Below are 21,702 nucleotides of genomic sequence, written 5' to 3'. Positions count from 1 at the left end.
ATGATGTTTCAAACCATCAAGTTCCGAGAAATATAATGACTTCAAAGTATGTTGTTATGCGACACATACTGTGTATTCTGACAGACCAAGACTGGTGAACTCTAAAGTGACTATGCAGATACACTGTGGTTTGTCATGCTAACAATCTGACAAAGCATTGCAACAGTGCTTGCACAAAGTTGACTGTGAATAAAGCAAGGCCACACAGCGAGCTGCTGTGAAAACCAGCTTCTTTCACGATAACTGGGATGGCAAATAAAATAATTTTAAGTTAAGCTACCAGTGTTCATCCTTCAATCTTTCATCATTTAACACGGTCTTCATCATCCAAAGTTCATTTTACAGGCACAAGCTGCTTTGAGGTTGCACCATGAATAGAGCCAGGAGTGATTTTACAATGAGAAATCAAGCCTGATGCCTCAGTAGTGTAATGATATAATCACACATGGTATTAGTTATAATCAAACTTGTAAATTTGGGACTTTATGATTACAGGTTGGAATCGGATCTTACCATTTCACCGCTGCTTCCTCTTGGACCTCGTGGCCCCTGGAAAAATAGAAAATAAACACTTACGACAAAGACAAATACAATTGCGTTTCACTCATAGGCAATGTAAACATCAAATCAATCTGCTAGCTAGAACACAATAAACTTGTTTTATTGAAAAAAATAAATGAAAACCTACAGGTTTTCCCATTGGGCCCATCTTTCCTTCAGGCCCTACTGGTCCAGCGAATCCCTGAAACAAGTTAGTGTTAAGCGTGGCTTATCTCTTTGTATGCAATGAAAGTTATAGAGATTGGCAAGGGAATTTTTCAAATAATTATGATTACATCATAGGTTTTCTCAATGTAGTGTCACAAGCTCTATGAACAGTAGGGGTGGGAATCTTTGACTGTCTCACAATTCGATTCGATTCAGAATCGATTTTTGAGTGCGATTTGATTCAGAATGGATTTTTGATTCAGAACAATTTTGATTCAAAATGATTTGATTGACAAAGATTTCTGCTTCAATTTATATATGAAAGAATCGTCATGATCTACTGCAGTCTGACTCGCCAATGCTAAGTAGCGCGCTACTTGAGGCACTTTTATCACTCAAAAGAATGACTAATCAAACAAAACGCTTCAGGAATGTATACAGAGAAACATGTTAACATTATTCATCGGCCTATGTTTTTTCTACGCTGCAAAAAAACAACTTTTATTGGAATAACTTGATAGTGACTTTTTCCTTCTACTCTCTAATTATGGCTACAACTTAACAGAGTAGTGATGCGACGTTCACAAACAAATTGAGTCTTTTATATGTGAACAATGGGAACCGTTCAACCGCCTATTCCACCCCCTCCCCTTCTGCACGCGTCGACCGTTAACTTTCGGAGGGAGCGTAGTCTTCCCATATTAGCGTCAATCAAACAATTAAGTGGTAAAGTGGGTCGTTAATCTCTGAAACAAGAAAAAAAAAAAGAAGAGGACACAACATGCATGCTTTAGCGCCATTGCAGAAGTTAGAACACGGGGTTGGGGTAGAGGAGGAGGAGGAGGAACTTGCGACTAAGTAGAAGTGAGTGGCTACAGGATAGATGTGACAGCAAGGCATTCAAAACACCGCTGATGCAGTGTACACACGTGCTGGCCAATGTATATAAAATGTTGTACATATTTATATTTGCTTATGTTCTAAGAGAATACACATTTATTGAGTATTCCATATGTCAAAATGAAGCAATGTTTGAAACAATTCCCAACATGCCAACGTACCACCTACTATGAAATGAATTCCACCCACGTCATCATTAAATCTTAAAAAATATTTTAAAAGACCATGGTTAATATTTTAACTAACACCTATACACTTAAAGTATACTGTAGTGTATACAATAACTATGACATGAATTGCGATGTATTACTAACGTCAGTGTTGATTTTATGAGTAAAATATTGATGATTCAAAATAATGCTAAAAAGCATAAAAGAGTCTTTTGAACGGCTCTTTTAAGAAAACTGTTCCTGGTTTAACGGCTCCTGTCAAAGAGCCATAAGTCCCATTACTATAACAGAGTATCAGAACATGTGGAACAACACTGCCCCTAAGTGGCCAAATTGTGTACAACATGAACAGCGCTCCCAATAAAGGCACACACAAACAAGGGCGAGACAGTATAAAATGATTTAAATAAAATCAATTTTCGGACATTTAAAATTGATTCTGAATCGTACTAAATAAGAATCGCAATTCTTATGAGAATCAATGTTTTTGGCACACCCCTAATGAACAGTACTCTACATCCAGCAACCCTTGTTGTAACTGAATATGTCTGAATCTTGGTCTAAGTTTATTTGTACAAAACTTACCAGAGAACCCACGGGGCCCTTGGGACCAAGGAGACCTTTCAATCCCACGTCACCATTTGGACCCTAAAGCAAAAGGCAATATTTCCTTTCATATATGTCACTGTAGAGATAATAATTTTGTCGTCTGAACAAGTTTAACATATCTTTTGTACTTTCATGACGAAGCAGATTCCTCTGATTACACTAACCTTTGGTCCTGGAAAGCCCTGCAAACCACGCATCCCTGGACGACCTGGTTCCCCCTGGCAAAATAAGATTAATTATTGAGGTGTTTCACATATTCAAAAAAGGAACACACACATTTGTATGCAGAAATTACAGATTATATGTCCTGATTTTATTTTATTTTTTACAAGGCCACCGCCAACCCAGAAAAAATGAAAAAAATAAGTATGCCGTCCTTTAAACAACCCCTCTGTATTACAAAATAAGTAGCGCACATTCAGAATGGTTCATGTCTGGATCAAGTAGTTGTCCCGGCCAACATTCATGTACACATGCACGCGCATACGCACATGCACATACACATACACACTCATATAGGGGTTCAGTGTCTGCACCCAGCTCTGTCTGAGGCCTGTCTGTTGGCCAGGGTGGCAGCCACAATGTTTATACAGCCAGTCATCCACATCCTCGAGACAGATCCGTTTTCGAGCCAACAACTTTGGCCAAGCAAGTCTATTCACTAAATGGTGTAAAAGGATCTGACCCAAGGGCTGAAGTCTGCTCTCTGTTCCATGAACATCAATGGAGAAAACGAGGCAAGGGAGAGGAGAGCAAAGGATTGAATGTTGTTTTTCTTGAGAAGTTACATAAGTAAAGTGGAACACCTTTTTTTGGGTCTCTGGAGTGTGAGGATCTTACATAACTTGGCCTTACCAAGAGAAATGTTTCCATCTGAGATCTTCACAAGATAATTATTTGACTCCATTTAGGATAGAAACATCTCAAACGCATTTCTTGCCACATTATTTGAGCCCACAAAAGCTATATTTAGAGAGCACTTGAATACTATGTATATGGGAGAAAAACATTTAAAGGGCTATCATAAGTTTATGTAGTAATAAATAAATAAATAAATAAATAAATAAACATACGTATTTATTAAGCGTGTCATCTCATTGAACAAGAAAGGTGAACATGCTGACCTGATGTAACACCTGACTGTATGATTACCGTACACCTCGCCTCAAAACAGACGTATCTGCTTGTCTCAATTTGCTAAATTAAATAAATCAACTTTGTAGTGTACATTTACGTTCCATTCAATAATTATTTATATGACCATATTAGCATTTATATAGCAATCCCCTTCGCTCCCGGCTGTTTTACTGGATTTTGACTGATGTTGCAAAGCCCACAGAATATTGTGTTCTATCGCTATAAAAATATGGAACCTACCAAAAGAGAGTCTCTTCTTTCATCAGGAAAAAAGTATATTTGTATCTGTTTCTGTTTTGAAACAATTAGCATTAGAATATAGCTAGGTTTCATCGTTATTCACAAATCTGTTTAAAACTGTGGGGGAAAGAGCTTTTTGCAAAATGGACCTGGCTTATTTCTTACACTCTGCTCCCACCTGCTGGCCGTTTTTATAATAACTACCATTGCTTCAAGCATTCTCTTCAGGTCTGAGGCTGCATCAAAGCCTTCTGCATGCTCTAGTAATACACCACTGAAAATTCATTTTCTAGTATCTGATTAGGCAGTGTGTATAAAGAATAAAAGTGCAAATATCCAAGGCATCTTTTTCCCTGAAAATCTTTTAAGCCGATTAAGTATCAAAATAATAATATACAATACCCTGAGCAGTCACGTGATCGCCATAACGTATCCAGTGCGTAAACAATGGCGGCCGTTGTTTGTGCATCCAAAATATAAACAAACCCGTGCGTGCAGTGCACACTTCATTTACCCCGACGATTACAGTAAGAGTGGGATGCGGTGATTTTCCTGCCCTATAAAAGGATGCAGTGCCATCCATTTTCGAGCCACCTGCTACTACCAGAAATCTAAGGTGAACAGGTTTCAGTGCAAAGCATCTGGCCGGCAAGAAAAGGATAAAGTTAGGCTTTTCAGCTTCAGAATGCTAGTGCTGACGTTGCTTCAGGCAGTTATCTTCAATTTCATTCTGCGCAGCTGACACATCAAATTATAACAATATAATTTCCCTTTCGTTTTATTCATATGCCATTTAGCAAATAGCGATGTTATGTTTCCCATAAAAAATCCAACATCTGTCTGTACCATAAATTAAACCATTTCGATCTTACTACTACGAGTACCATAAATGAAACTATTTTGATTACTATGACTACTTTTATTACTGTTTTTGTTAGAATAAATATACATAAATTATCCTATATTTACTCTTATATTATTGCAACGCATGACTCATGCTCTTGCAGCTGCAAATCAGGAACTGTGCCCTTATCACAAGATAGCTGCTAAAACACTTTGCGGATGAACTGTTGAACTTTGACTGTTGAAACCTTCAGCGCAGAAGAAAGACACATTTGTCTTATTATCTGCACAATGACTCATATCCATGATGGTTGCTGCTGTGTGTTCCCTTAACCTTTAGAGCAGCAACGACTGTGTAACTAAGGACCACCCTAAAATAAATAAAAAGAGAGGACTGGGCAGAGTGTGCTTCACAGCGGTAGGAGATTGTAACTGTGCACATCTCTGTCCGTTTCCCTCGAGAGCAATAAGAATCTAAGTCTCTTGCCTTCCTTCCTCCTTCTGTTTATTAAATGTTCTAGGTTGACTGAACATGACAGTTTTGATCCTAATAAAGGAGAGCAATGCAAGACTATGAATAAATACGTAAATTAATAATTCCCCAAACACTAATACAAACACATACTATGAATGACTAAAAGTCTATCTTTTAATTAAATAATTTTAAACAGTTAACTCCAACAGTACTTCTAAAACACCATAAGAGGACTGTTCCTGCTGGTTAGTGTAGTGCCCTGCCCTGCAAACAGCATAACCTAATCTAATATAGGGATTAGCACGCTGAGCACAAAACGCTCATTCGCGCACCTAAATGTATAGGGAGGCTGAATGTGTCCTCATCCTCGGCCACAGTTTCGTCTTCACTTTTTGCTGACTCAAATCACAGGCCACTCCCCAGTGGCTGTACTGGTTTTAAAGAAGTGATTTGTTGCTAGAGGGCGTAATTCTGTCCGCCGTGGGATGCAATAATTTCTCATGAGTGTCTTTGTAGTCATTCGACGCCATGTGTTTTTATGCTTTATTTACAGCACGTGTTACGTCCCAATTTAAAATCACAATCGCTCAAAGTAATTTGCGATTTTTTTTTCCAGGTATGAGTTGAAATGAACAATTTCACAGAAAAGTTAGTTAGCTTTTAAGAAATTATGTGTTCCTTTAAATTCTAACATTATCAATACAATGCTTGAATTTCATTTTCTATAAAAAAAAAAAAAGAGGTATTGAATGTACTGTATTTAAAGACAACCCCTAATTTTTACCACTAGTATAAACATAACATTCTGATTAAGATTGTGTTTGTGTAATGTGATGTAATAAGCAGCAAAATCCACTCGTTTTTATCCATCTCAGGGGGCTGCCATTTTGCCACTTGCTGTTGACTGAAAATGACATCACAGTTGCTCAGGGCTCAGGGAACAACCAATCATGGCTCAGTTTAAGAAAACAGCTGAGCCGTGATTGGTTCTTACCTGAGCCCAGAACAACTGTAATGTCATTTTCGGTTGACAAGGGGCAAAATGGCCGCCCTCTGAGATGAAAATAACAGGTGGATTTTGCTGCTTAAACATATCATAGTTAAGAAAAGTTTGGGGTTGACTCCCACTTTAAGACCAACCAACTTAAGTGTCAAAGTACTCACTGGTTGTCCTTTGGGTCCTGTCTCACCCTTCATTCCCTGGTCACCTGTGGTTCCCTCCATCCCCCTGAGACCTGACAATCCCTGATCACCTGGCAGGCCAATCTCCCCCTGGACCGACAGAAGAATTGGTAATGCCAGCAAAATGTAGGGCACATTTTTTTCTAAAAACACGTTATAAATAATCAGAATATAGTAGGTGAAATACAAACTATTTATGTTGTTATTTTTCACCTTTGGACCCAGTGGTCCGAGTTCTCCAGGTGGTCCTGGGAGTCCAACGCTCCCCCGAGGACCTGGACGTCCAGCAGGACCAAATGGTCCCACCAAGCCTCGTTGGCCCTGAAAACAGCCCATTGCAGGTGAAACATTTAATTAGCAAACTAGCCGAGGTCCTAAATAATAAATGCCGACTAATCAGAATAGAATGACCACAGAATGTAAGCGTTGAAGAAAAAACAACTTTGTTATATAGCTGTATGCTAAGAAGGCAATCTTTGATTTGATTTAATCAACATTAAGCATGCTAGTCAAACACATTTTCTCCATACAGTATGTGCATGGCTTTAAACCAGAGTTTTGATGTCTGCTAGCCTCTCCTCCTAGTCATATTTCTTGACAATGGGCTCCCAAATTGAACTGTAAAATGGACTGCTTGTCACAAAGCCGCTTTCTCACGCTGCAGACCAAAGCGGTTTCTTGCTCCATCAGCAGTGTGGTGAGGCAGAATGAAGCGAGTGATATTAGAATAACACATTGAGTGGTTCGTCGCTTCGCATATGGCTTCTGTTCTTCGATCAACATGATGAAAGTGGATAAGCCCGAATTAACTTGCTTGGAATTTTGAAAGGTGAACCCCAAAAGTGCAGGCTCCGAAAAGCTCTTGCATAAGAAACAGACAGTGTCTCTAGCCTTAATTAGAGAATGGGATTAAATAAAAACTTGACCAAGGTCCTCACAGGAATGCATGCTTAGGACATGTCCAAATAAAAGCACTGTGGAACTGCCAAACATAGTAACGGCTATATTTTCCATGTCCCTGTAGGTAGGTATGCAACTTGCACAATTTCACACATTAGAAAAATCAAAAACTAAAAGTTTCCATAAACTTGATTTTGACCTTTTTTTTCTTTTTTTCAGATCCCCAGAAAAAGATGATTATTTTTAAAACGTTTTATTTTATCAGACACCTTATACATGGCTCTGTTTATTGAATCTGAAATCTGATTGGTTCAGTTTGGTATGAATTAATAAGGATTACAAGGAGAGGCCAAGGAACGTTGACTGAGAAACAAAGTTTTTTTTTTCTTGACCTTGAAACTCACCGTACCTATAGAAGAGGATTAAGGCAAGTGAAGACAGAAATAAAAGTTTGGCAGGATTCTCACTTTATTCTCACTTTAAAGTGATAATTCAGAATTGTTGCACTTTAAAGTGAGAATTCTCACTTTAAAGTCAGGATTCTGAGATTAAAGTCAGAATTCTGAAAATAAAGTGAGAATCCTGCCAAACGTTTTTTTTTTCTTCACTGGCCCTACTCTTCTTCCGTACTCACCTGTAAACTAAAATGGTGACCACGTCTGCGTTATAGATCAAGCAGTACTGAAACAATCCCCCCGAGCAGATCAATTGTGATATTATATCATGAAAAGAAGGAATCCTTAAATGAACTAAAGAGAATTTCTATGAAGAATTGTAGCTGTCATCTCCAATGACGTTGCTCCAATGCTACAATAATAAACATTATCATCTACAGTATACAATGTTCATAAGTACCTGTCTTCCTTGATTTCCAGGTAATCCTGGTAAACCAGTGAGTCCTGAAGGACCGTCAGGTCCGGGATAACCCTTCATGCCTTTGGGTCCAGGTACACCAAAGGGCCCCTGCAAAAATATCAATAACAACATCAGAATGACAAAATGGTCCCACTCGCTGTCCGGAAATGTTCTGTTTTCTGTCATTTAAATTAGATCTGATATATGTTACCATAATTTCCGTACTATTGAGCGCGAAGAGAGGAAGCCCCCCCCCCCCATCACCCAAATTCACACTTTAAAAGCTGTTTTTTCCCGCTGTACTCTTGTATTACATGGTCTCCCGATTTGCTGGTGTCCATACTCAAAAAATGAAGTTTGATGGGGATTTCTTGAGTTCAGACATTCATACATTTTCAGGATATCTATTCTATTCTATTCTATATTCACAGCGGACTTACAGTTGTTGTCCTACAGTGAGCTTGCATACCCTTGCAGAATTTGTGAAATATTGGCAATTTTTGGGAAAATATGATTGATCATGTGTAAAATGTGAAATCACCCAAATGGCCAATGCCCAATTTGGCCTGATAATGTTATTGACAGGACAGTTTTTAATGGCTATTGAAAATGATACATTTCCATACCAGTGAATTGTTTGACTGTTTGATTGTAATTAGTGTTTGTGTATATAGATTGAGTTTCTCTGCTCTTGAAAGACCCCTGCACATTTCATCCAGGGCTGTAATAACTTCTCAAGGTACTACTGAGCCACGAGGAAAGCAAAAGAACAATCTAAGGTCCTGTGAGACAATATAGTTGAACTTAAGAAATCTGTAAAAATCGATAAGTAGTGTTTAAATTATTTTAAAGAACAGGGAAATGTGTGGTTCTGTTAATATCAAGCTAGAGTAAGTTAGCCCAACAAAGATTTCATCCATAACTGCCATGAAGATTGTTTGGGATGTGTAGAGAAGCCTAAAAGCAACTTCAGTTGAAAGACAGACTTCTTTACGAAAAAAAAGTGGTGTGGTTCTTTCAAGATGCACAATAAATGCACAGCACAGTTAAGTAATTACAGCTTCAACACCACAAATCAGCCCACTTACAATACAACAGCAAGTACCTAGACATGCCTCAAAACTTCTGGAACAAAATTACTTGGAGTGATTACACCAAAATTGAACTTTATGGTCATAACAGCGCTAAGTGTTAATTTTCTCTGGACATTTTTTAATTTAGTCTCAGTTTTAAGTCTAGTTTCAATCATACTTGTTAGTTTTTATTATAGTTAGTCAACCTCACCCAATTTTATTTGTCCAGTTTTAGTCAACAAAAACTGTCAACGTTTTAGTCAGGACAATCATTTTTCCCCAGTATTTTTTATTGTCAGCAGATAACGTTGAACATGTCAGATCTAAAACAATTTCACGTAAAATGTTCTCTCATCTTTTTGATGAAAAACGACTTCACACACAATTACAGTATATCAACAAGTGGCTACTATGGCTGTATGCTGCGAGCTAGTAAATTAGCCAGCATTAGTTAGTGGTTGGATTAACATAATTGTTAGAACGTTATAGTCGTAAGATTGTTATGCTATAACTATAATTTTTTTTCTATAAAAAATTTTTTTTAACCTTTCACATCCACCTCCTGTCTGTCCCATGTGTAATGAGGGTTTAGGTCCAGTCAAGTGAAGTTGATGAAAATATTTTTGTTTAGTTTTCGTTGACGAAATTAACACTAGGTCACAACCATGACAAAAAGTTCGCCATCCCTACTGGGAAACGTGGAGGTGGCTCTCTGATGCTTTGGTTGCGTGTGAGCTACAACGGCACAGGGAATATCGTCACAACTGTTATCAGAAAATAATGGAGTACGATTAGCATTCATCAGCCTGGAAGCTGCACACAGAACACATGCAATAGGTCTTTCCAACATGATAATGACATTAAACATAAGGCCAAGTCAACTTCTTAAAGGCAATACCAGAAAAAAAGGGAAGGTTCTATAGTGGCCATCACATTCACAGAGACTGAGGAAGGTGGTTTGTGGCCCTATTTTTCCCAGATGAGCTGTATGTCTTTAAGTTCATCCATGAGGTCATTGGGTCAGGAAAAAATGAGCACCACAACAATCTCTGGTGCTCATTTGAGAATAACATCAAAATTGTTATGTGCACACAGCTTAAAGTTCAAGTTAAATCCCATTCAAGATCAAATAAATGTGTTTGCCTGATCACTCATGTTTGTTTTTTGAAAAATGGTTTCCCTATTCCAAATTCTGCCAGGGTATGTAAATTTATGAGCACAACTGTACGGCAAGAAGTAAACTCTTGACAGAAGCGGTTGTAGATATTTATGTTTTTTTTCTTCATGAAGTGAACACAAATCAACAACAACCTTGCTCATTGTAGAAAAGGTGAAACGATGCACTACAGTGTACGTACTTTTTTTTCTACCCAAAAGATGTGGTGATGTTACACAATACACAGAATGTATGAATAGAGTTGCTACTTTATGTGAAAAAGCTATTGTTTGCCAACTCGTGGTTTTGTAAGCATATTGTCTATAGGGGCAGCCAGTGAACTAAAATCTCATGGTTACCAAAGTGAAAGTGCTCTTCATTCTAATCTTTCTGTGATTTGTCCGTGGACCAAATTAAGAGATGTGATACTCACTTCAACTCCAGTAGCTCCATTCAAGCCGCTTGCTCCTTTCTTCCCTGCTGAACCCTGAACAAACACAAACATGCAGTGAATAAAACAATACACAGACATCAAGTAAAACACGTGATTATGTACTGTATCTCACGTACACCACATTGAGCAACGGAAATGTTCAAGACCTCAAGATCGTGTTTTATGTCAGCCTTATGGAGAGCCCAAATACATGACATTGTCCTGGCTTCATTGGCATCAGCAACATTGACTTTTCCACATTAAAAAAAAAATGCAAGTAGCACTTCTAAAGATAAATAGCATCCGGCAATATTCGTATTTTACATTGCTGTTATTATTTTTATATATAACGGAGTAAATATTCATTTAAAATATAATTACAAAATACCCATTTATGTGAAACAGACATAGAGCACGACCTACAAGATGTTCATGTTTTCTGGTAGACTGTTCAATCTCTTCATTTATTTCTGTTTGACACAACTCAACTTTTTACCTCTGCCAAGGGACTGCAAATGAAAATGAGCTTGACTTGAGCTTGAGCTAACTTGGGCACATTTACCTTGTAAAATGTTGATTAATGTGCATTGTCCCTTTCAAATAAATACATTCAAATTCAAAACTTAGACTGAAACCATGCGTTCCTAAAGTATTTGAACTATATGATTGGTTTGAAAATTAGGCTTTTTTGGGTTGTTTTTGTTTGTTTGTCTGTTTAAAGCGGCCCTGCGATTGGCTGGCAACCAGTTCAGGGTGTACCCCACCTACTGCCCGAAGCCAGCTGGGATAGGCTCCGGCGCCCCCAGCGCCCCTTGTGAGGACAAGCGGTTAAGAAAATGGATGGATGGATGGATGTCTGTTTAAAGCTACTGATTGTAACGAATATTCAAAATTTTAATCGCTACTACCAACTGTTGAGGAAGAACAAAACTGCATATACCCTTCTTCACATACACGACGAGCAAGTGACGTCGCATCCGCAGACAGGGCGCGGGAAATTCGAACCCGAATCCTGTCTGAAAACTATTAGCCAGCGACTTGCAGGAGTACCCATTGTGAACAGCTAAAGTGTTAATCTACTAATTAGAAGACATTTCAGTCATAAATTGTCAAATAAAAAGGCTACTGTAAAGATATTTTTGGCAAAAAAAAAGTTCCAAATTGCAGCTATTTTGGGTTACCGATACTTTAAACATGAACAATACATTATGGAACTAGTTGAAGGATGTTCATTATTTCAAGGAGGAAATTAAGTTATATAATCAGATGATTTAAGACAAAAACATGTTCATAGAACAGATCAGCAAATGGGAAAAAAGATACAATACCCAGATACATATCACTACAAAAAGGAGAGCCTTGAATTCAGGATGTCCATGGAAATTGGCACGACCGGTACTTTTCTAATTGTCTATCTTTTTACTCCAAATTCTGCAGCTAAGACCCATTTCCAGGTGTCTCATATTAAGAGGGTAGACTCTCCTTTTCCGTTTTAATAAAACCCTACAAAACTGATCAAAACCATGAAGCACAAAGAATAAGCATCAAAGAAAAGAAATCGACATGGACGAGTGTCTGGTGACATAGGAAAAATACATTTGGGTATTTAGACAAGTGGTGTGTCCTGTCCAGGCTGCAAAATTGGTCTTAATCCACAACATCAGGTTTAAAACCGTTCCTCATCAGAGGTGTGTAGTAACGACAAGTTACATTTGCTCCATTACATTTACTTGAGTAACTTTTTTGGGAGGGGGAAAGTACTTCTAAGAGTAGTTTTACCACACAATACTTTTTACTTTTACTTGAGTAAATGTGTGAAGAAGAAACATTATGTTCAAGCAGTTACTCATCACTTGAGTATTCTTTTCAGCGAATACTTTTTTACTTGTACTTAAGGGATTTTTTTTAATGACAATTTTTTACTTTTACTTAAGTAATATCATTTTGAAGTAACACTACTCTTACTTGAGTACAATTTTTGGCTACTCTACCCACCTCTGTTTGTAACATACAACCACTTCCAAAAGCCCTGGTGACAGAGGCCAATTCCTTTATTTCTCCTTTAAACTGAAACCAATTTGTTTTGACGTCACAAGATGAATATGAGACCAGAGATAACCCGGTACTTACGCATAGATTAAATACACAACTGATACCGTAGCAAGTTTGGCTTGAACAAGTACAGTGATTATTGAAACATTAAATGACACTGAATGTTTTACACTAGGTGTGTACTACAAAATAACTTAATAAATCAATAAATTGATCGTTGCAGGCCTCTTTACAATACACACATTGATATGGAGGCCCTAGTTTACACTCAGTTTCTGATTTGGGTTTTGCCTGTGAAGGCTGCAGCCATACGACGTAGAGGTGTGATGAACTGATCTTTGGAGAAGAAATGGATATGGTCAAGATTCCAAAATATACAAGTTAATTTGTGAAAACGTGGCGGTAATGTCATGCCTTGTACTTGCATGGCTTCTCTTGGAGTATTACATGATGTCAACAGAAAAATTAACTCAGAAAGATCCAAATAAGCTTTTTATAATATTCTTCTTGCAGCAATCTAATGGCCTAAAACATTGTCAAGACAACAAAAGGAGTTGATCAAAGGAAACGAAAGCCAATCTCCAGATTTATACCATATCTAGCACCCCCAAAATGATTTACAGTAAACTAAATATTAAGTTGTATTTACTTTTATTGAGTCTATTTTAAGTCAAACTGTGGAAATATATATTTTTTATGTAAACTCCCTTTTATGTGTGGCTTTATGTAACATTTCTGTTTTACTCCATTCTCTTCTATATGCAAAGGATCTCAACAAACTCACCACAGCGCCCATCTCTCCTTTCTGACCTGGCTTCCCTGGCATACCTGGTGATCCCTGAACCAAGGCATACAAATAATTGGGTACTTTATTTACATACACAGAGCATGTTAACATTTGCATCAAATAAATAGAGATACATAACACTGTATAACTGAGTCTAGAATAGTAAATAAATACCCCTTACGGCTGTAATTCAGAATAATATGGTAACTTGCTAAGAATTTTTTTTTTAATTGTTGATGTAAAGTTAAAAAACAAAACAAACAAAAAACCTTGCAAATACTGTGCATGTAACAAAATTAACAATTTAGTACTTTGCTGTACCTAGAGTAGTCTTGCAGAGGTTTACTGACTTACGGGTAGGCCTGGTGGTCCTATAGTCCCACGAGGTCCAGTGGCACCAATGTGTCCCTGAAACATAATATAATTATTATTCATTGATTTGTGCTTATTGTTTGCTTATGTTCGAAATGTCATTCACTCAACATTTACCATAATATGTTACTTGGAGGTAAATACTATACCTACCGCCCTATTGAACGGTTGAGTCACTTCATGACTTAAAACTAATAGGCTTAGTATATAGTGTATAGGTCAACGTTAGGAGATGTGCAGCTTAGTTCATACATTTCAAATACAGTGCACACTATTAGAAACTAGAAATTAAAAATAACACTAAAATAAAATACAATAAAGAGGAAAAAATAGAAAGAAGAAGATAAATAGAAATAGCAATAAAATACAAGTGTCCAGGTCAGCTTGTGTTAAATGCCAGCAAAAATAAATGTGCTTTTTAAAAGTACTTAAAACACTCAATAGATGAAACGGCGCGAATGTTCAGGGGGAGCTCAATCAAACGTTTAGGTCCAACGACCGCAAACACCCTGTCACCTCTAGTTTTTATCCTTGCTCGGGACAAGTTAACATTAATTGGTCACATGACCACAGGGCTCTAAGTGGGGTATAACAATTCAGAGAAATATGCAGGAGCCAGACCATTCAGAGATTTAAACATAACCAATACAATTTTAAATTGAATTCTGCACGACACCGGGAGTCAATGAAGTAACTGCAGGGTCGGAGTAATGTGGTCAAAATGCCTTCTCCCTTTTAGAGGGTGATCAGCTGCATTCTGAACCAGCTGTAAGTGACCAATAGGTAAATAATCCATCCCATAATACAAGGAATTGCAATAATCTAGACATACTGTAATAAATGCATGAATGAATCTTTCCAAGTTGTCAAGGGGCAAGTTGGATTTCACCTTGCTGATCAGTCACAGTTGAAAGAAGCTTGCTTTTACAACTGCACTGATTTGCTGATTAATTTTTTTTTTTAAAGAAATGTCAATCATGACACCACGCAAGATTCTTTACACAAGAACTGTGTGGAAAGGCAAGATCGATGGCATGGTCAGGTTCCCCAAACACAATTACATCAGTTTTATTCTTGTTTAGGTTCAGGAAATTAAATTTCAGTCAATCTTTCACTTTCTTCAGACAGTTCTGAAAAGACTGGATCGACCCACCTGACCTTACAAGAATCTAATTTTGCAGCTGTATTTAAATGCAAAGTTTCCTGTACATGATTTTGCCACTCTGGATCTCTGGGAATTTGGTTATCAAATGTGAGGTCTTCCATGATCACGTTTTCAAGTTTTATCTTACACATTTACTGGATATGTCAATGCAGTTTTTTCCCCTCCTACCTGATATCCCTCATCTCCTGGTTCTCCACGATCTCCCCTCTCTCCTGGTGCACCCTGTTTAAAAACAAATGTACTCAAAATAAGTCTCAGAATGTTTAAGGAACTAATAATGTTTAAAATAATAGGGGACCATATAAATATTTAGACAATTAAGTGATCTATGATAATGCATAAATCATTGGTGTCCAAATCACAACCCAAAGGCCATTTGCAATTACTGCCTGTTTTTTAGTGGCCTGCGGTTTGCACTACAAATTATATTTGACTGCTTTTTACAGGTTGATTCCCTTATCAGTTTGTTTTATATACACCTTTCTAGGTATGCAAAGATACAAAAAAAAAAGAAGAAAAAGTAAAACAATATTTCTATTTATTGTGCTTCCATGGATGAAAGTAGTATACTCCACTTTCTGCTCCATGTCATGGTCCCATTTCTAAGACATCACACTAATGATACTGGTGGTACTGGTAATGGTATTGATCAAGTAAAGAGATTGTCATCTTATTATACAGTGGTAGGTTGTTCTTTTTTTTTTGTTTCTGAATGAAAATCTTCAACAGAAAGCTGTGATGTAGCAGTTTTTTAAAGGTCCCAAGCCAAACTTTTTCTCTTTTTTTTCCTATTAATCTGTAACATCTTTTTATTGGGTTTGCAAGATAATTTGGATTTGAAATGCTCAGGATGCCCATTTTCAATATTCTAGAGGGTCTTAAACGTCTGGAATATAGGATGGCTGGATTTATCACCAATCTCTGATATATACCGTACATAAATTGGTATTCTCCTTTATTTGAATGTGGAAAACACCTTTGATTGGCAATATCTTGGAATATTGTAGCAGTCATGTGGGGTCATTATGAAGCAGACTTCCCCAAGTGTTGGTAACAAACACCTGCACATTGAGCGATTTGATATATGGATGCCCTGAACGTTGAGCTTGTATAGGCTGCACATGGGCTCACTTATCTCCCATTCATTTAAATGAATTGAAAACATTCATCCCAAGGTAGATAAAAAATTTGAAATATACCGTAATTAAGCATTGTTGTAAAAAACAATATATACATGTTTACTTACTGTAATGTATTTGTAAGGCTTGGTGGTGGGCAACTGTATCTTGTTCACTTAAAACCTTGAATTGTATTTTTAGCGCATGTCGAATCTTACATCTTAGTTTACAAACCTTGCATTTCGTATCAGCTACTGCATACAACCTATGCATATAACAGCGCGAAGATTTATATTTTGATGGCATGGGACCTTTAAGGAATATATTCTGCATATACTTAAACAATATAAACAATATATAATTGCCTAGTACACAGTTGTGCTTGAGAGTTTACATACCCTTGGGGTATGTAAATTGATGACATATGAGCACAGGGTGTGGTGAGAAAAAGTCTTAATGCCCATAAAATCCCAAATACTGTGGCAATTGTATTGTTATTTTCAGAGGCAGAAGTTGACATGAATAGATATGTGCATGGTAATTTTGGTGACGATTCATACCATTTTTGTGTCATTAAGCGATGTTTAGCTTTTGTACATTTACAGTTGTGCTTTCAAGCACAGCTGTATCTTCACCTACACTGGTTTTTAATAAGTGGTGAAAAATGTCACCAAAGTGGCTCTTGCATCTTTGGAATTTTGGAAATGTGGCCTTTGGAGGGTAGTTTAGACACACCTGGTCTGATCAGATTGGTGCAATCTCACCGTGAGCTCTTTTTACAGGCAATGGTGTCTTGGTAGACTAGAGCTGTTCGGTCTAATCCTTTATTGATGAATTAATTTACATTTGTGTCCGACAACGTAAAATGTATTTATTTCAAGGCAGAAAGCCTCACTTTGATTACCATAAATGTTTTTTTGTAATTAAAGGGTTGCAATGGTTTATTTTGAATCTTTGATGCACTAGTATAAATGTACTGTCCATATTTAAATGGAATGTGGTGGTTAAGAGATCAGAAATTATTTTGAAAGCAAAGCAAGACCTACTGGTTCACCTAAGGGCCCTGATGGTCCTGGGGTCTTATTGTCCTCGCCTGGATAACCCTGAAATAGAACAAACGCACACTTAAACCTTTAACTGCAGACTCGTGTCTGATAGAGAAGTGACTACATCTGTCCACAACTTAAAATTAGACAAATGAAAGATGTTCAGTCGTTGTTACCTTTTCACCTTTAGGCCCTGGGGGTCCAATGTGCCCTTGCTTTCCAGGATGACCCTAAACAGACACAGACAATTGATAAGAATATGCATCATACTTGTTAAAAACTAACCAAAAAACAAACAAACACATGCTTCCCAACATTCAGTTCCTAAATTTTTAAATTCTCTTTGAGTGGAGTTTGGATCACAATCATTACACAGCAGTCAAGGCGAAATATAAATAATCTGAGTCCTACAAACAAATACGTAAATTATAATTATTAAAATAAAAATGTTGGTAGTGAAAGAATCAGCATGTGGAGATTAATTTTCTCTTTTGTATTTATGTTCGCTTGAGGTCATAATGATCAGTCAACAGTTACAAGAATGGTGAGAAAGCCACCAGACTAGGTTTTACTCAGCTTCACACCTTTTTAAATCATCAGTATCCACAATTCTGTGGAGATGTGAGATTTATGTAAGCTATGAGTGTGATTTTGCACATTGTGCAAATATCTTCTTATAAAACCACAAGGAGAGCAACTCACTGTGTATCCTGCCAATCCCGGTTGCCCTTCCATACCCATGATGCCAGGCCGACCCTTAAAAAACAAAAAAACACAAAAATAAACTGGGTTCAGAGCTACTGGTCTTTTTGTACTGCGGTTTAGCTAAATATAACCCTGGCTTCAACGATGCACACATAATGCGGTTTTACGATGGGCAGATAAATCTTTTCTCCACACCTATCACAACATGTTCAAGATGGGTTTGGACAAGAAAACTGTTTTTGTCAAGAAATGGATTCTCAAGAATGGATTCTTTCCACTTGGAATTTCCTCTTATTTTCTTACTCTCTCAATCCTTTTAAACAAATGTTGAGTATTTATACTACTCAATACCGGCAGCCGGGAGACAATTTACTGAAAAGGCTTTACGTGTTTAAATTACGTTAATTTGGTATATATTGATACATTTTAATTACTAAGTCCTCATGAGTGTTTTTGGTGTACAATGTGCAACAAAAATAAAGATAATAATTCTAATTCCCATGGTGTATTTTATCAATTTATACACATACAATACATTATAGCCTGGACCTCTTGCCAAAATGGATGTAATAGTCTAATGATCCTCTAAGCTAATAATATTAGGATGATGAGCTTGTATAATTTTATTAATAGGGGACATGGCGAATAATGTCTACACCAAGTCGCTGCTGTTGGGCAGAAAACTCCTATGTCACAATTTGCTACATTTATGATTCTTTTTAAACAAATCTACATTATACTATTGGTCGGTCCATACATGTGAGTGCACAGTTCACATAAGGAACTAGACAAAGTGCAGTTTCTGCAGAAAATTGAGTGGGAATGCTGAACGCTGAATGCTAATAGCTGAATGATAAGATTTGAATGCATGTATGTGAAAATTGCAAATTATTAATTGTAGTGTGAATGATAAAACAAAAAAAGAACAGCCTCAAGCAGGAATTTAACCCAGAACCTTCCAGCCATAGCCATGGATATATTTGCAATGTATATTTTAATGAATGAATGAATTTATTTCGAACATGTATATAAAAAATAATAAAAATGTAAATTAAATAAAATAAAAAACAACACAAAGCACTTACACATGTTCGGAAAAATAGTAGAAAGAAGTATAAACTTTTTTTTAACTCTTACCCTTTTACAACTTATAACCTATACAAGTACAACCCCAACTGTTATAAGCACACGTGAAAAAAACATGAAGATAACATTCCAATTATATACTTACACAAACATACTACAAAAGACATAATTACTCGTATAAATAAAAAGGTTTGTATATAATTATTCTCAGCTTTGTTTATACCCACATCTCAGTCCTGTCCAACATATTTCCTCTTCTATGTACTTATCTATCAATACCTTCTTTTTAAACACATTTATATTTCTACTTTGTTTGATATTAATCTCCAAATTGCACCACACCACACCTTGATATGCACATACTTCTCATTGTTGTTCGAACCTTTTGCTTCTTAAAATTCAAATCCCTTCCTTAGATTATACCCACCCTCTCTGTCTCTGAACATCCCCATGATATTTTTACATTTTGGCAACTGGTAATTTCTTGCTTTATACATTATTTGCGCCGTTTTGAATTTGACCAGGTCCAAAAATGTCAACATCTGCAATTTTATAAACAGTGTGTTTGTACAGTCGGAGGTGGAATTTGAACCCATGACCTCCTGGATACTGGAGAGTGCACTTTACCAACTGTGCCACTGAGCAGTAACAGACACCTGCAATGATGATAAGTTGTATGTATGGAAGTGGGCGTGGAAAGTTTTACATAGAAACATTTCAATGTCTGTCCCATTTAAAATGAATGGGGAAAAGTTTATATTTAACAATAAATTGTGCGAAAACTGTAAGTAATGTGGAATCAGACGATATATATTCCCAGGAAGGCGTGAATTTTTGAAGCAAGTTGAAATTTGAACAGTGTAAATCGGATGTATTATGTGGGAGTTAATGCACGGCAAAAAAAAAAAGTGTGGAGAATAAAAAATGCCTGAAATAATAGGTTAGAAACAACATAAGTGCTGTACAGCATTCCCACAATCGTACACTCAGTCATTCACTTTTCTAAACAGGCTGTAAAGACTATCTGATGACTCAAAATCATGTAAGGAAAAGAGAAGTGGGAACTAACAGAAGGCCCTCGAGTTCCTCTGGCACCTTTTGGCGCCGCCTCGCCAAGTAGGCCAATGTCTCCACGGTCTCCAGGTTCACCAACAAGACCGGAGGGACCTCTCTCACCCTTTGTAAAGACATGCTTTTGTTAGCATCACATTTGACCCTAAAGGACATTGAAATTGTTTTGTTTTCTAAATTCTTACCTTCTTTCCACTACGTCCCCTGTTTCCTGGGGATCCTGGTTTTCCTTCTGGCCCCTGTAATAAACATAAACATCAGACAGAAAATCAAGGTTATTGAATACAACACTAATAAGTGCAGTGAACCTCCATATATTTACAGTTCGGCATTCGTGAATTCCTCTGTTCACAGATTTTTGGGGGGAACTTATCCTCCGATATTAGCTGAAATCTTTAATTTGCTGATTTTGAGATCAGGCCCAAAGATAATGTCAATAAAAACTAAGCATTATTTATTACCTTTTGCAAAGGCAAATTTTTAGGTACAGCTATGGTAATAGATATAATTGTGTGAATTGTCATAATGTTAAGACTGGTAAGTGTGTAAGACCTAACGCTTACAATCTTTCCTGACACTAGTGACCTTGCTGATTGGCTCTGGATCTCAAACATTCCTTAGTGATCTGGATCTAAAAAATTCTTCATATACTTCATGTGTGCTACCAAGGCATCCATCAGGACCACAGCAATTTATTACCCATTAGTATGAGCATAAATGTAGTGAAGGGTGACCTCTGCTGGTGTACAGCGGCATTACTTGGCTTGGGCTGACAAATACAGTACATCAATTTGTCAGCTAATAAAATACAGCTATTATGAGTCTATGAATAAAAAAACAATCTGCATACACTAATTCAATAAATATACAAGATTTTAGATTACATGCCCATTTATTTGCTTCGGTATGCAGTTTTCCGACTTAACTATACGTACACGGAAGCCCTGTTTCCCCGGTTGTCCAGGTGGCCCTGCAGGTCCAGGGACTCCTTCCATCCCTTTGTCCCCTGGCTCTCCTGCTGCCCCACACTCACCAGGCTCACCCTGAAATGGAACCCAGACCAAAATCCAATGAGGACTTCTTATCTCTTTCAGGTTCTGACATTAAGTAGATAATTTACTCAATGCATTGTGGCAATAATATGCAGTTTAATGATATGATTAAAAAACATATAGATATAGATAGTTGTAAAAAAAATTATGTAATACACAACACAATCGAGAATATATATATATATTTACCTTGGGTCCATCATTTCCTTGAGGACCATCTTCACCAGGCAGACCAGGGAGGCCCTACAAAGACACAAGTTTTACATGTTGGACATTTCAGATACAGTTCTACTGTATAGGCTACCACTGCAAATTCCAACTCAAACTTGAAATGCATGGTTGTAAAACAACCGCAACGTACCCACCAGACCTCCACCAATTTTTAGAAATAATATATTAGCTACATATAGCAGACACATTAGTGGCACGAAAAAACAATGTTCTAACAATAAAGTTTCAATTTTCAATTCTTCATGCTTTGTATTACCTGTTTATTTCTTGACAGATTGTATAAATGCAGATTTAAAAATGTGAGTAAAATAAAGAAGATCAAGCTTGTAGGTTAGA

General features: G+C 37.1%; 1 protein-coding gene across 2 annotated transcripts in view; it reads right to left on the bottom strand.

Moving 5' to 3' along the window:
• col24a1 (collagen type XXIV alpha 1) overlaps window positions 1-21,702 on the bottom strand; it is a 120,932-nt gene that overhangs the window by 10,454 nt on the left and 88,776 nt on the right. For both annotated transcript variants that reach the window (XM_086089053.1, XM_086089054.1), the window contains exons 36-53: window positions 21,325-21,378; window positions 21,019-21,126; window positions 20,269-20,322; window positions 20,082-20,189; window positions 17,924-17,977; window positions 17,398-17,451; window positions 17,222-17,278; window positions 15,226-15,279; window positions 13,875-13,928; window positions 13,518-13,571; window positions 10,682-10,735; window positions 8,020-8,127; window positions 6,478-6,585; window positions 6,247-6,354; window positions 2,552-2,605; window positions 2,364-2,426; window positions 689-742; window positions 514-549 (exon numbers count right to left, since the gene is read on the bottom strand). In XM_086089053.1, the coding sequence (XP_085945179.1) occupies window positions 514-549; window positions 689-742; window positions 2,364-2,426; window positions 2,552-2,605; window positions 6,247-6,354; window positions 6,478-6,585; window positions 8,020-8,127; window positions 10,682-10,735; window positions 13,518-13,571; window positions 13,875-13,928; window positions 15,226-15,279; window positions 17,222-17,278; window positions 17,398-17,451; window positions 17,924-17,977; window positions 20,082-20,189; window positions 20,269-20,322; window positions 21,019-21,126; window positions 21,325-21,378 (1,236 nt within the window). The remainder of the gene's footprint in view (window positions 1-513; window positions 550-688; window positions 743-2,363; window positions 2,427-2,551; window positions 2,606-6,246; window positions 6,355-6,477; window positions 6,586-8,019; window positions 8,128-10,681; window positions 10,736-13,517; window positions 13,572-13,874; window positions 13,929-15,225; window positions 15,280-17,221; window positions 17,279-17,397; window positions 17,452-17,923; window positions 17,978-20,081; window positions 20,190-20,268; window positions 20,323-21,018; window positions 21,127-21,324; window positions 21,379-21,702) is intronic.

This window comes from Leptonotus elevatus, chromosome 11 (assembly GCF_054856555.1).
Source record: "Leptonotus elevatus isolate MCC_2025b chromosome 11, RoL_Lele_1.0, whole genome shotgun sequence".
Classification (NCBI taxonomy): Eukaryota; Metazoa; Chordata; class Actinopteri; order Syngnathiformes; family Syngnathidae; genus Leptonotus; species Leptonotus elevatus.
This window is presented reverse-complemented; position numbering and strand designations above follow the sequence as displayed.